Source organism: Podarcis muralis, chromosome 3, assembly GCF_964188315.1.
Source record: "Podarcis muralis chromosome 3, rPodMur119.hap1.1, whole genome shotgun sequence".
Lineage (NCBI taxonomy): Eukaryota > Metazoa > Chordata > Lepidosauria > Squamata > Lacertidae > Podarcis > Podarcis muralis.
Window position 1 is genome coordinate 121,617,202 of NC_135657.1, and position 15,196 is coordinate 121,632,397.

Here is a 15,196-nt window from a genome sequence, read left to right on the forward strand (position 1 = left end):
GTGCCTTTTGTTTATGAATGTGGTTTTTGTGGTGAAAGATTTGTTCAGAAGTTTATATTTCCGGTGCAGACATGAGGGTGCCTGAAGCAGGTCAGACAAGGATGCCACATGAGCTTGAATTTTAATGTTCAAAGAAGAGATGGTTAGAAATTCCTGCTAAAAATTCTGTAGCTTGAACTTCAACATTATTTTATATTTTGTTGGATGATGAATAACTTGGCTTCTGAGTTTGACTGGAGAAAAAGAATTGGGTTGAATTGTGATATGTAGGATGGGGACATCCAAGAACTATGGGATGTTGCTGGTTTCTCTTCCTGACTAGTAGAGATTGCTACCTTGGTTATGGAATCTGACCATGGAATCTGCTGCTGCTGCTGCTGCGAGTGTGGGGGAGGACCGCTCCCTTCTACAGGCCAATTTCCATTGGGCCTAATAATAATTTTTTATTATTACTATATTTTTTTGTGTTTTTCTCTACCATTGTTAGCACAATAAACTACAGTATTTAAATAAATATTTTGGGATTATTTGCTTAGTTGTTGTATTCTAATAATATAATAATAATTTATTATTTATACCCCACCCATCTGGCTGCCACTCTAGGCAGCTCCCAGTAGAATATTAAAAACATGATAAAACATAAAAAAATTCCCTAAACAGGGCTGCCTTCTGATGTTTTCTAAAAGTCAGGTAGTTGTTTATTTCCATGACAGCTGATGGGAGGGCGTTCCACAGGGCGGGCGCCACCACCGAGAAGGCCCTCTGACTGGTTCTGCATCTTAGGCCAGGGATGGGGAACTTGATGATCTCCAAATGTTACTGGATTTGCAGCTCCTAGCATAGCCACCAGTCAAGGATTATGCGATTAGTAGTCCAGCAACAATTGGAACCACCCCCATTTTAAGATGAAAAATAGCTACTACATACAAACTCAGACTGAGGTATTAAACTTGCCTGTTTCTACCAAATGACGCAGGAGCTGCTATTTACTTAGTGGATAAACACAATGACTTAGAATAAGACCTGTTGAAATCAATTGAATACGTCATTAATGTGCTTGATCTGTAAAATGTGACTGTTTCCTTGCAGAATTCTGAAGACTGGTCTTGTATTTTTATCCTGGAATAAAAATATCTTTCAATACATGATTGTTCTATGTTGTTTTTGCTCTGTAATTTTCACTTTCTAATCTTGCATTATTTGCATGAGCTATATAAATGTAACATGGTAGTTAGAAAAGAACCCTATGTAACAGACTAACTTCAAAATCTGCCTTTGTGTACAAATGCAGCTAACACCAACTCCCTGGCCCACTTGTGTGTAAAGGAAACTTTCATTACACGTTAGCAAGTGAGAGAAGCAGGGGTGTCGTTTCTTGTATCTTGTGGCTGGAACAAAGAATTGTCATATGGCATGGTTAAAACTATCAATCAATTCTAAATACGTAACTTTTTAATGCTGTCTTTATTTGAACATGGATGAGAGAAAATTTAGAAACTTTGAAGCTAATAAAAAGGCTTTTTGTTTTGTATCTAGGATTTAGAAGAATTCTGCTTTAAGTTTTGTGTCAATCACTTGACTGAAGTCACCCAGACTGCAGCATTTTGGCAAATGGATGGTTCTCTGCTAAAGGAATTCATTGCTAAAGCCAGTAAATATGGAGCCTTTAAGAACTGAATGGATGTTGCAGCCATAGCTGGTGTGATTTCATGGCCATGCTGTATAAAAAACACTTGTCCAGCAGTTGTTTTTAAAGGAGTTCCAAATCAAAGAATGGAAGATTTGATTTTAAGTTGCTCTAGATAGCTGGATGCTTCTACAAAGTTTTGAACAACTTTGGAAAGAATAAGATGGAAGGAACTGAAGGAGGGTGAAGAGAAGACTATGATCGATCTTTCAGAAGTTGGGCTTGCTCAGTTGTTAATCTATGTGGTGTAATTTAGTGATTTCAGGGTCTCTTACTGATTTTTGCTGGCACTAAAATGCTTCACCACCTGGAACTATGTAGCAGCAGTGTGAGAAGGAAGTATTTTTGCCTTTTTGTCTGTTCCATTTGCACGCACATGAAGGAAGCTTGCAGGACCTGCCAGTAACGAAGGACTTACTTGTCTGTGAAACAATTATGTATTGAATCTGTTGAACTATGTCTCTTAAAAAGACTTGAAGAATCAGTTATATGGTGTCTCAAAATCTATTTGGAATTAAATTATTGCCTCCACAGCTTTTTGACATATAAGCTGTGACAGGCAGCCTCGTTGTAGAGATTTAAAGTTGTTAAAAGCAGAATACTCTCGGAAAATATTTTGCATTTAAATTATGTATGAATTCTGTACATTTTCTGTGTGTAAAATGTGTGTTCTAAATGTATCCCATTAAAATAATGCATAAAATTATTTTTAGCAGAGGGTGGTGCTTCTGAGTTCGAAAGGACATTAGAACATCTGTTCCTGCATTGCAGGGGATTGAAGATGACCTTTGGGGTTCCATCCAACTCTGCAATTCTATACTGCTGTTTGTTCTGGTAATCTTCACCAGAAAGGGGCAGGCAGTGTGTAGTAAACATTAGTAACTTCTGCAGTGTTGCTGAAAGGAAAAAAATGCATTAAATTGGATAAATCCTTGATAAATCAAAACTTTATAGGACTGTCTACCTTTCATTATTGAGGGTTATATACCCAAGGCTAATATCTAGATATTCTTCCTACCTCAAAGCTGGACTTTCTTGATGTAGAATAGTGGTGATGCTCAAAAAAACTTGATTGATAACAATACTACAGGTAGAAAATGTGTTAGGACTGTTGTGTCGTATGAAAATGTTGTTGACTTTCTTGGGGGGGGGGGGGACAGGACTTAAGGGCACTTTTCAAACCATATTCTTGTAGAAACAGAAAGGGACCAGAACCCCCCCACTAACTTCTGCAAAGGAATTGTGCCCATACAGGCAAAGTTCTCAGCACCCACAGTGAATGTGCAGCTGGCACAATGAAGATACAGTTTTTGGTGCATCTGCTAGGATTCAGGTACTGTCTAACAGAGCTCTCTCGCACACAAAATGTACAGCAGCTTTAATGTCTGTATTAGCAGTGCAAATTCTGAAGTATAACTTCTAAAGACTAAATTATAAAAACCCACAACCCTACTGTTTGAAGCTGACCTATAAAAACGTATCTGGTATTTCTCCTCAGTGCTGCCCATCTGCAAGCTGCAGCTGATTCTTAGTGCCACCCCATCAACATATATTCACTAATGGGACAAAAACTGCAATGGAAAATCTGGTTAATCCCCCTCACAATTTGCATCAGAAACTTCAACCAACTACTTGCATCTTCAGTTTGTTAAAAGTTTCCACATTCACAATCTCAGTCCTGTGTATTTTGGCTGCTTGAATGTATACATCTGCCAGACAGATGGCTAGCGTCCTTATGTTTTGAAAGCACTTACATGGTGTGGTGGTGGGAGGGATGAGAGGACTGGATTTTGCCTTGTCCAATCTCCCCCCCCCCCCCCAATCCCTTTTTGAAAGTCAGCAGACCAATATGCTGAAATGGGAAGCGTCCTGTAACTACCTTGACAGTAGTTGAAGGTAGAAAATACAAATTTAAATCACTGTACTTTGTTAAAAAAACCCACTTTTATTAAATGATTATTTACAATTCTGTAATCAAACAATTGCAAATATTCTTTACACACACACAACTACCTATGATTCTAAGAAACTGATTCTCTGAAACATTTTAACATTAAGCCCTCCTGAGGTGTCTGAAACATCTAATGTTTGGGCTCCTACTGCAAGGCCAGGGTCATTTTACAGACAGGATCTATTCTGTAAAACTGTAAGTACGAAGGTTCATGGTTTGACTTTCTCTTTGGAAAGTGAAACTATGGTGTTTAATTTCACTACCAATTGTAGTCAAGTGTCTTGAAGGAGCAGATAGAGGACGTTTCCATTGATTTAAAAAGTATGTGTAGTGACAACTATTATAGCACCACAGTGCAATCCTTTAGGAAGGCTGACCTTGGGTTCTCCATCCCTTCACTGATGTCTCCTGGCCCTGCTGGCTGGAGCTGCCCTGGTTCTAGAGACTCTGTTGCCAAGAAGCTATGAAGAACATGTGGTAAACACATCCAATTCTCCCTGTACTGGAATAGATCAGAAAGACAGCCGTGATCTTGGAGATGGCTATCAAGAGGACACAGGCTTTCCCTTGCCTTTCCAAATAATCACATAAATGAATTGGCAATAGACAAAAAGAGAATTTGACCGTCAAAACCAAAAGAAAAAAATGCCTTTGCTAGAACAAAAGTGTCTCACGGTCGTGATTAGAGGAAAAAAACAGTTATAACAAATGTGATATATAAGGACAAGCAGACTTATCTAACTGGAAAGTTGATTTTATGCAAGAACCAGATAGGAGAAATCATGATCAAGTATTACAGAAATATGCAGGTTGTTCAGAGATACTATTAGATACACTAGCTGTGTCTTCTGGGGCAGGTAGTACTACTCCCTTCAAATCTTTCAGAAGCTCAATCTGAGTATCCAGTCTTTCCCGTGTGTGCAGTAGCTGCTGAATTTTTTCTTCAGTTCCTGTAGAATTTACAATTGATGCTTAGTATTAATGTAAAATGCAAAAGTTTGTTGTTTTCAAATGATTCCTTTGTTTCTCTAATATCTTCTCCATTGTGACTGTCCTTTCAATCAAAGGCAATTTCAGTTACCTGAATACACAAGCATAATTCTACAAAAAGGGTCAAAATATTAACCCCCTCCAAAACATTTTTTACAGGGAAATGTATATAACTATTATTCATGCCTGAAAAGGCACAAAGGGGGGCTACGGATTGGTAGAGCAATGCAGCAGTTATGCCAGGCAGCCCCTTCTTACACCAGGAAATATACGGTATAGTACTGATAACTCATTTCCTTCTCCTTCCCACTCCTTAAAAATGAACAATGGAATATAGTCTACTTATTGAGTTCAGTAAGACTTAGTCCCAGAAATGCAGCCTAATAAGCAGAATAGGCAAGTGGTTTTCTTCGTAAGATCAAAAGAATAATCAGGCCAAACAGTCTGAATCATTTCAGAACCAAGTAACCGATCTATTCTACTTTGGTGCTGAGACATTTGTGCTTGGGTTTTAATGCCAAACCAGATTGCCCAGGCTCAAAAAGTAGTCATTGAGAGAAGTTCCAAATTTTGCTTCATGCATACATACCAGAGTGAGCTGTTGCAAGTATATTTTCAAAAAGGCCACAGTCAAAAAGTGACATTACTGTTTCTTCATATTCTAAGGGTAGAGACAAAACCATGCTTATACCTCTGCATGAATACAGATTTTAATATACAGTACACACAAGGATACAGGTGAAACTCGAAAAATTAGAATATCGTGGAAAAGTTCATTTATTTCAGTAATTCAGCTTAAAAGGTGAAACTAATATATGAGATAGACATGACACGCAAAGTGAGATATGTCAAGCCTTTATTTGTTATAATTGTTATAATTATGGCATACAGCTGATAAAAACCCCAAATCTCAGAAAATTAGAATATTAAATGAAATCAGCAAAACAAGGATTGCAAATAGAGCAATATTGGACCTCTGAGAAGTAGAAGCATGCATATGTACTCAGTACTTGGTTTGGGCCCCTTTTGCATCAATTACTGCGGTGTGGCATGGATGCTATCAGCCTGTGGCACTGCTGAGGTGTTATGGAAGACGAGGAAGCTTCAATAGCAGCCTTCAGCTCTTCTACATTGCTCGGTCTCATGTCTCGCATCTTTCTCTTGACAATGCCCCATAGATTCTCTATGGGGTTCAGGTCAGGCGAGTTTGCTGGCCATTCAAGCACAGTAATCCCATGGGCATTGAACCAGGTTTTGGTACTTTTGGCAGTGTGGGCAGGTGCCAAGTCCTGCTGGAAAATGAAGTTAGCATCCCCATAAAGCTCATCTGCGGAAGCAAGCATGAAGTGCTCCAAAATCTCCTGGTAGACAGCTGCGTTGACCCTGGACTTGATGAAGCACAGTGGACCAACACTGTGGAAACTTTACACTGGACTTCAAGCATCTGGCATTGTGTGCCTCTCCATTCTTCCTCCAGACTCTGGGTCCTTGGTTTCCAAATGAGATGCAAAAGTTGCTCTCATCAGAAAAGAGGACTTGGGACCACTGTGCAACAGACCAGTTCTTTTTTTCTTTAGCCCAGGTAAGACGCTTCTGACGTTTCTTGTTCAGGAGTGGCTTGACAAGAGGAATACAATATTTGAAGCCCATCTCCAGGATCCGTCTGTGTGTGGTGGCTCTTGATGCTCTAACTCCAGCCTCAGTCCACTCCTTGTGAAAGTCCCCAACACGTTTGAATGGTGTTTTCCTGACCATCCTCTCCAGGCTGCGGTCATCCCTGCTGCTTGTGCACCTTTTTCTTCCACACTTTTCCCTTCTGCATAACTTTCCATTAATGTGCTTCGATACAGCACTTTGGGAACATCCAACTTCTTTTGCAATTACCTTTTGAGGCTTTCCCTCCTTATGGAGGGTCTCAATGACGGCTTTCTGCACAACTGTCAGGTCAGCAGCCTTCCCCGTGATTGTGCTTTCTACTGAACCAAACTGAGAGACCATTTAAAGGCTCAGGATCCCATTGCAGGTGTTATGGATTGAATAGCTACTGCACCTTTTCACAATATTCTAATTTTCTGAGATTCTTAATTTGGAGTTTTCATCAGCTGTACGCCATAATCATCACAATTATAACAAATAAAGGCTTGGCATATATCGCTTTGCGTGTCATGAGTCTATCTCATATATTAGTTTCACCTGTATACTCAGTAAAAATAGGTTATTGAGCTGTATGTAACCCACCCTGGACATGCTTGCTGAAGGCTGGGCTATGAATGCATACAATAAAGTCATGCCAGTGTATAAAATGGTCATGACCTCCCCCTGCACCCAGGGGTATCGGGGCTGTTGCACCTAACCAGTCTTCTCTTTCTGCTTCCACTAAAACCTGTTGCAAGGGAAGGTCACAGTGTGCCCCAAAGCCCAACTGTGCATTTGTGCTCTGTAGGGGAGAGTCAAAAACTCATCCTGCAACAGTAGGCTGGGGAAAAAGAACATGAGAAATAAACAGGGCCAAGCAGTCTTGTTCCTGAGAGGTAAGCCCTACGGAAGCATTCACAGGTCATGACTTGGACCAAAAAGCTCAAATTAGCAATTGTCCCAAATGGCTGTGACTTAAAAACACTTTCCAGTACCTGCTTCAGAAGTGTTGTCATCCATCAGCTTTTCCTGCGCAAGGTGAAGAGTGTCTAACATTTCCTCAAAGATTTCATCAAGAAGCCCAGCCTGCTTACACTTCCTTAAGAAGTCTATCCTTACTGTTAAGAGAGAAATACATCCTTTTTCAAAGAGTTCCATATCTACTGGCATCGTGAAGCTCTTTCTAGCAAGAGCAGCAATTTACTTTCAAGACATTTTGTTTTTTAGCTTGCAAGATACTCTCAAGTCATAGTTACACTAAAATCCTGGATGCTTTAAATGTTTTTTGAAGCAGCAATCACTTCTCCACCAGGGAAAAGCAGCAGCAGCAGCAGCAAAGGCTCCAGAACAAGCCAAAAGCTTAGATAATGTGTGTTTATATGTGGCTTTCCCCTCTGCCACAGAAACCCATGGGTCCAGGTTATTGGCCTGTTAGTGGTCACAACGTGATTATGGAGGATGGATGGTGGCTACTGGATTGAAATTGAATCCTGACAAGACAGAAGTACTGTTTTTGGGGGACAGGGGGTGGGCTGGTGTGGAGGACTCCCTGGTCCTGAATGGGGTAACTGTGCCCCTTAAAAGGCTAGGTGCGCAGCCTGGGAGTCATTTTGGACTCACAGCTGTCCATGGAGGCGCAGGTCAATTCTGTATCCAGGGCAGCTGTCTACCAGCTCCACCTGGTACGCAGGCTGAGACCCTACCTGCCGGCGGACTGTCTCGCCAGAGTGGTGCATGCTCTAGTTATCTCTCGCTTGGACTACTACAATGCGACCAACTTAGGGCTACCTTTGAAGGTGACCTAGAAACTACAACTAATCCAGAATGCGGCAGCTAGACTGGTGACGGCCTCCGAGACCACATAAGACCGGTCTTGAAAGACCTACATTTCCGGTACGTTTCCGAGCACAATTCAAAGTGTTGGTGTTGATCTTTAAAGCCCCAAATGGCCTCGGCCCAGTATACCTGAAGGAGCATCTCCACCCCCATTGTTCTGCCCGGACGCTGAGGTCCAGCGCCGAGGGCCTTCTGGCGGTTCCCTCATTGCAAGAAGCAAAGCTACAGGGAACCAGGCAGAGGTCCTTCTTGGTAGTGGCGCCCGCCCTGTGGAACACCCTCCCATCAGATGTCAAAGAGATAAACAACTACCTGACATACATTTTAGTGTATTTCTGGTCTTTGTGGAAGCCGCCCAGAGTGGCTGGGGAAACCCAGACAGATGGGCGGGGTACAAATAAATAATAATAAAATAATAATAATAATTCTAGTTTTGTATTATAGAAAAAAGTTAAAAAGTACAGAGTGTGATGATGCCTGAAAAAAGATCATCATCATATAATGTGCAAGGCCTGGAAATTCCTATGAAACAGAATTGAAGGTAAATTTAAAACCAGTGTCAGGTGAAGATTACTCAAAAGCTGAAGACTAGACACTTATACCTAAGTATCTGAGCCATCCAGAAGCCAATTAGGAACAATTCGGACAGAAGAGAAGAAATGTTGAAATCAATGAGTTTGGTGGGAATATTTGCAAAGGAAGATTTTTTGGCCCAAATGTCTAAGCAGTAGTTTGCTGAACTGTATATTTCTCAGAAGAAAGTATGTTTCTGTATCAAGTCACATTTATATATACAATGGTACCTCGGGTTACATACGCTTCAGGTTACAGACTCCGCTAACCCAGAAATAGTACCTCGGGTTAAGAAATTTGCTTCAGGATGAGAACAGAAATCGTGTTCCGGTGGCGCGGCGGCAGCAGGAGGCCCCATTAGCTAAAGTGGTGCTTCAGGTTAAGAACAGTTTCAGGTTAAGAACGGACCTCCAGAACGAATTAAGTACTTAACCCAAGGTACCACTGTATAGGAAATGGTCTCTATAATAATCATGAGTGGCCATCTTTGTAATTTGAGTCACATTCATGGCAAAAAGCTGCAGAACAGGCTACTAGAAATCCTAACAAGTGCCAAACCCAGTGAAGTCCTACCTTTCTGCTGGTCATTTTTTCTCTTAAGGACCTGCTGTAGGCTCTCTTCTGCAACGGTTTCATTATCATTCTGTCAAAAGTGTTTTTAAAAACAAGTTTGCATATTTATCAGTATTGTTCAGAACACTAACGACAATGTTCATGTTTTCCCAGTGTAACAATCCCCACCTTCCCATGTTAACAAGCTTAGAGCTGAATCCTATCCATGCTCTGCACTAAGCATATGCTCTTTCTTAAGCTAAATTATCTCCCAAGTAATCCATGTATTAATTCATAGCACTTTTCCTCCAAGCAGCTCAAAGTGGCACACACAGTTCAACCATGCACATTTTATTTCCCAAGATTTAGCACCTAGCAGCAGTCAGAAATTAAAACGGGTCAAAAAAGAACAAACTGAATTAGAACTCAGACTTAAATCAGATGTGAGACCAATGTAGCAAGGAAGCATGGCTCATTGGAGGAAACTTACTGCATGGTGTAGACATTAAAAAGGCTTAAAAATATATATTAATTACCATTTTTTTTCCACTGCAGGAAGAGTTTATTAGGATTGGGGGCCGTCCCTTCTTGCTGTCCTCATCTAGAAATAAGATAGCTGCTGCTTATATTTTACCAGATAATTTATTATAGTACTTCAGTAAGTTATAGCAAGATACACTATAAAAACAGACAGAACAAGTTACAATTACTTCTTTTTAAATTCGTCTTAAGAGTTACAATGATAAGGACTTAAGAATCATCCAGTGAATTGACATAATGGCAAAATGGAGATTTTGTGTGTTTGTATTTGTTAACAAATATCTTGAATGTCCAAGTAATACTGGCACAAGAGTGCAATAAATTCCTTCCCCCTTTGCACCTTGGGCCAAGTCAAAGAACTACCCTATACTGTCGCACATCAGTCTTGAAAAACAATCACAGAATTGTGGGGCAGTATAGTTAAGTTTCATGCTATCATTTCACTTTTTAGCCACAGAACACACCGTGTCCACAACCTGAGTCTCTCTCTCATTTCAGTCATGAGGCAAGTACTAAAAGCTCCTCCCAGCAAAATTTTATCAAGAAACAAGAAAAAGGAAAACATGGGTCAAATCAGAATGAGTTGGTGGTGGAAGTACTCTCTGAAAAGTGTCTTGGAATTGGCAGGAACAGAAACAAGAACGAACAAAAGTGTAATACAATTTGGTGGATAGGAAAATACCACCATTTGAAAGAACCAACATTTACTTTAAACTGTAAACAGTAATTTTAAGAAAGCTAGATAAGCAGCACCTCAACTGTCCCTCCGTCCTGCACAAAATGTGAAGTTCAGAGTCTCTGAGCAGCTGCATGGATGTTGCAGGTGCAATGAGCAGAGAGACAGTATCAGGCTGCTTTGTGGGCAATTTGTGTGGGTCTTATGAGAAAATTAGTAATTTTCTATGAATTGGAATCTGGCCATTTTCTGAATAATCAGGAATAATGTCAGCTGATGCGTGATGCCAACCTACGTGAGCAGGGAATTATCTACAAGGCGCTAGTTGCTGTGGAGGGCAGAAGGGAGGGTGGCTTTGGTTTTCTGAAGAGCTGCAGAGAGACAAAATCAGGAAAACAACATTTATTGGGTCCAGTGATGAGCAGCAACCACTGGAAAAACTCTTCCACGTGGAACTTGAATTGGAGAAATCACTGCTGAACCAGACCAACCTCTGACAAAAAAACCCCCTGCTATGGTAAATTGTATAGTGAGTATTTTGTAGTTCTCTTGTTCATATGGGTAGGAGAAAAAATACATTGGTTTTCAGTGTTTTATAAAAGCACTCTTGACACATTTTTTGTCAAGGGTTTCAATAGTGGGGAATGTATAAACAAATATTCCATTACTGCATCTGCTAAAAATGACTATTTGAAGCATACAGAAGAGTCTGATGAGGAAAAAAACTAACCATAAAAGCTTGTCTTCTTGACTGGGTCATGGTTTGGACAGAACACTCTAATACATTGGAGAAATAACGAGAGAAAAGAAATTGAATTAATATATAAACAAATGCATTCATTTCTATTAAAATGTACATAAATGTAGTAAGACACAGTGAAGAGTTCAGTTCTGGAAGAATGGTACCACGGATACTTATCTGAAAGGAGCACTAAGACAACACCAAGTGCCTATTCAAGAAAGGGTTTGATGTGCTATTTTTGCAAGAAAGAATCATGAGTGTCAGGCAAGCTATGTAGAGTGGAGTGATCAGTGTTTACCAATGAAATAGTGACAAATTATTCTGCCATCTATTCATATTTTTTTCAGAGAAAATAAAATTCCTTACTATTGAAGTATGTAAGTTCTCCATTCCAGGAACTTTCAGAAGTAGGCCCCTCTCCTTGGCGAGGAGACAGGGTCCAAAAGCTTCTGAGTTGTATCCAAAGCAACACTAAGTCAAGGTCCTGCCAAGGCAAGGATTTTCACTTGTGCCCTTGCCTTCTCCTTCCCTTGCACTGTTGCACACAGAAGGGTGAGGGCAGGCTACACAGAGCAACAATTCCCAAAGGCAGGAAGGGAAAAGGGGGAAATATCATAAGGAAAAATTTCAACATCTTCCCACCAATCACTACTGCTCTGATGATTAAAACCAGAGCCTCACACTGCTACTTTTAAGTTTAAAAACTATTTTAACACCTCATGGACCCTCTTCCTACCTCCGTGTGCTCAGTCTATCTCCTGAGCTTGCTGCATTTATCAGACTCAACTGGGTAATTTCTTTGCAAAGCAGCCTGGTTTGTTTTTGTTAAAACATTACTTCCTCAGTATTACATTTCAGGTAAAACTATGGCTAAAGATATACGTTACTATTTTATTTTAAGGTCATGACGCTCTGATGGCTGTGCATTTCAATTATCCTTGTTTTTTAAAGAAAAGAGGGAGAATGTGAAGCATTTGCAACTCTTGGTCCCATACACTGAAGTCCTTTTACTCGCTCAACGAAAGTTCAGAAGCCTGTGCTGAGACAGCAGAAGAGCCCCCCTTCCCAAGCCCATCTCACTTTGTGTGTGCCTGTGTTAAGCCAAGCAGATAGGCAAAAGCCCCTCAAACTTCCTGATGGGCTGAGATGAACAAAGGATTCTTGGAAGCAGGTAGGAAGACCTTCAAGATGTTAAAGATAAAAAACAAAAGCAGAGAGGAGGACTGGAATGGGAGAAATAACAGTTGGAAAGGGGGGGGGAGGAGGAAGGAAGGGGGAAGAAGCAAGACAGAGGAAGAGCAGCTTGGATGGGGGTGACTAACTGTGGTTAAAACATGATCAAAAGGGAGTGAGTGCATCCTTTCCACTCTGTTCTGTTCACTCCAGATGGCATAACTCGACTGGTTGGGGCCCCTGATCAGCCCTGCCCCATTCTAGGTTAACTAAGGTGCCCTGGCTGGCTATGTTAGCTTTCAAGAAAAAAAGAAAGCAAAAGGAGGGGCTCCACTGAATGCTTTTCTATGGAACTTTAATCCCCCTCCCCATATATAGTGATGCTTGCTGGCTGTGTTGTGTACAGCAGTTTGGGCAGCACAGCAGGCAAGCAGAATGGACTCCAGGGACTTTCTTAGTGCAAATAAATTTAATAAATTGGTGGTGGGGGTGCGAAGGAGAGACTAGGTTCTTCTGGCTCAGTGGATCTTGGTGTTCTCTCCCAGTTGTCTAAGCTGATGTCACACTAAGGTTTAGATGACTCTGAGGTGGGAAACAAATGCAGGTGCCTAATTAACCTGTCTCCAAGGCAATTTCAGGGGAAACTTCAATTTGCTGGCAGGTAATATCAAAATTAATTCTAAGAACTGAGCTTTTTAAACTACTTTTTGCTAGGCAATGAAAAAATAAATTATGAAAATTAAGTTGGCTGGTCAGGCTGTCAGTTCTGCTGAGAATCCAGCTCCAAAATCTAAATCCATAAACCTGTTCCTCACTTCCACTGTGTATTCATAAGGGATTTGATTTAGATGGTATCTTACCGGCCCAGTGGTTTTTCCTACTTTCTTCAGTTTAAGATTGAATTTTGCTATAAGAAGCTGATGATCTGAGCCACAGTCAGCTCTAGGTCTTGTTTTTGCTGACTGTATAGAGCTTTTCTATCTTTGGCTGCAGAGAATATAATCAACCTGATTTCAATGCTGCCCATCTGGTGATGTCCATGTGTAGAGTCGTCTCTTGTGTTGTTGGAAAAGCGTGTTTGTGCTGACCAGCTTGTTCGCTTGGCAGAACTCTATTAGCCTTTGCCCTGCTTCGTTTTGAACTCCAAGGCCAAACTTGCCAGTTGTTCCTTTTATCTCTTGACTCCCTACTTTAGCATTCCAATCCCCTATAATGAGAAGAACATCCTTCTCTGGTGTCATTTCTATAAGGTGTTGTAAGTCTTCATAGAATTGGTCAATTTCAGTTTCTTCAGCACCAGTGGTTGGCGCATAAACTTGGATTACTGTGATGTTAAAAGGTCTGCCTTGGATTCGTATCGAGATCATTCTATCATTTTTGAGATTGCATTCCAGTACAGCTTTCACCACTCTTTTGTTGACTATGAGGGCCACTCCATTTCTTTTACGGGTTTCTTGCCCACAGTAGTAAATGTGATGGTCATCTGAACTGAATTCGCCCATTCCCGTCCATTTTAGTTCACTGATGCCTGGGATGTCAATATTTATTCTTGCCATCTCATTTTTGACCACTTCCAACTTACCCAGGTTCATGGTTCTTACATTCCAGGTTCCTATGCAATATTTTTCTTTGCAGCATTGGACTTTCCTTTCGCTTCCAGGCATATCCGCAACTGAGCGTCCTTTCGGCTTTAGCCCAGCCGCTTCATCAGCTCTGAATCTACTTGTACTTGTCCTCCGCTCTTCCCCAGTAGCATGTTGGACGCCTTCCGACCTGAGGGGCTCATCTTTCAGCGTCATAACTTTTATATGCCTGTTGTCTTTGTCCATGGAGTTTTCTTGGCAGGGATACTGGAGTGGCTTGCCGGTTCCTGCTCCAGGTGGATCACGTTTGGTCAAAACTCTCCACTATGACCTGTCCATCTTGGGTGCCCTGCATGGCATAGTTCATAGCTTCTCTGAGTTATTCAAGCCTCTTTGCCACAGCAAGGCAAGTGCTCAATTCTGCCACCTTGTAGGTGGATTTGACAGCCAAGGTGAGCAACTTATAAAAACGGGCATATCATGAATATCCCCCACATCCAATTCTGGGGATTAAAAAAGGTTTATTCTGCTGGTTCTCAGGATTGTTTAGATTCAGATATTGGGTGGTGTTTTTCACTAATGAAAGGCTTTTGGACTGCAGAGGAAGCTTCTGTGAAAAGAAAGAGGGCCAATTTTCCTACCTTCCCCTTATTTCTGCAACTCTGCTGGGTCTCCCCAAACCTGCTCGAGAGGATTAGGGGGTGCTTTGGAGCAGTGGATGGGAGCGCAGGACAAAAGGGGAATTTTGAAAAACCTTTCACTTATGGAAGCCTTCAGCCAGCAGAGGGACTGACTGAATAGTCTATTACAGGGGTCGGCAACCTAAGGCCCATGGGCCACAAGTGGCCCACGGGGGTCGTTTAACCAGCCCACAAGCTGTTTCTGAACTGAGCCGCCTGCTCAGTGAGTCCATGTGCTGCGCTAAACCGGCGCACGGGGACTCACTTCTGCGGTGCCGGAAACCGCAGCTGTGTGGACACCAACGCTGGAAATCGTGTCTGCGCAGATGCCGGAAATCGGGTGTGCATGCGATCCAGCCCACGTAGGGATCTCCGCTGGAGTGAACCGGCGCAGGCGAGGTAAACCTTGCCGGTCCCTGGTCTATTATCTGGCCATTAGGTGCCACAGCAGGTGCTGTGATCTTCCAGCAATTTGACTTCACCCACAAAGGAACACTCCTGTATTGTCTCCCCAGACAGACGGGTGCCATCAACAGGCAAAGACAGTACCACCCAACCACCCCAATAATGGTGTCAAA

General features: G+C 41.6%; 2 protein-coding genes across 7 annotated transcripts in view; one reads left to right on the plus strand and one right to left on the minus strand.

Moving 5' to 3' along the window:
- The window catches only part of RCBTB1 (RCC1 and BTB domain containing protein 1), a 44,457-nt gene extending 42,064 nt beyond the window's left edge, over window positions 1-2,393 (plus strand). For all 6 annotated transcript variants that reach the window (XM_028721796.2, XM_028721793.2, XM_077926634.1 and 3 more), the window contains one exon: window positions 1,537-2,393. In XM_028721796.2, coding sequence (XP_028577629.1) covers window positions 1,537-1,559 — 23 coding nt within the window. In that variant the 3' untranslated portion in view covers window positions 1,560-2,393. The remainder of the gene's footprint in view (window positions 1-1,536) is intronic.
- Window positions 2,394-3,612: 1,219 nt separating this feature from the next.
- SETDB2 (SET domain bifurcated histone lysine methyltransferase 2) overlaps window positions 3,613-15,196 on the minus strand; it is a 43,051-nt gene continuing 31,467 nt past the window's right edge. Inside the window, exons 19-24 of the mRNA XM_077925354.1 lie at window positions 11,171-11,217; window positions 9,761-9,825; window positions 9,246-9,315; window positions 7,259-7,381; window positions 5,218-5,289; window positions 3,613-4,588 (exon numbers count right to left, since the gene is read on the minus strand). Of these exons, the coding sequence (XP_077781480.1) occupies window positions 4,425-4,588; window positions 5,218-5,289; window positions 7,259-7,381; window positions 9,246-9,315; window positions 9,761-9,825; window positions 11,171-11,217 (541 nt within the window). The 3' untranslated portion in view covers window positions 3,613-4,424. The remainder of the gene's footprint in view (window positions 4,589-5,217; window positions 5,290-7,258; window positions 7,382-9,245; window positions 9,316-9,760; window positions 9,826-11,170; window positions 11,218-15,196) is intronic.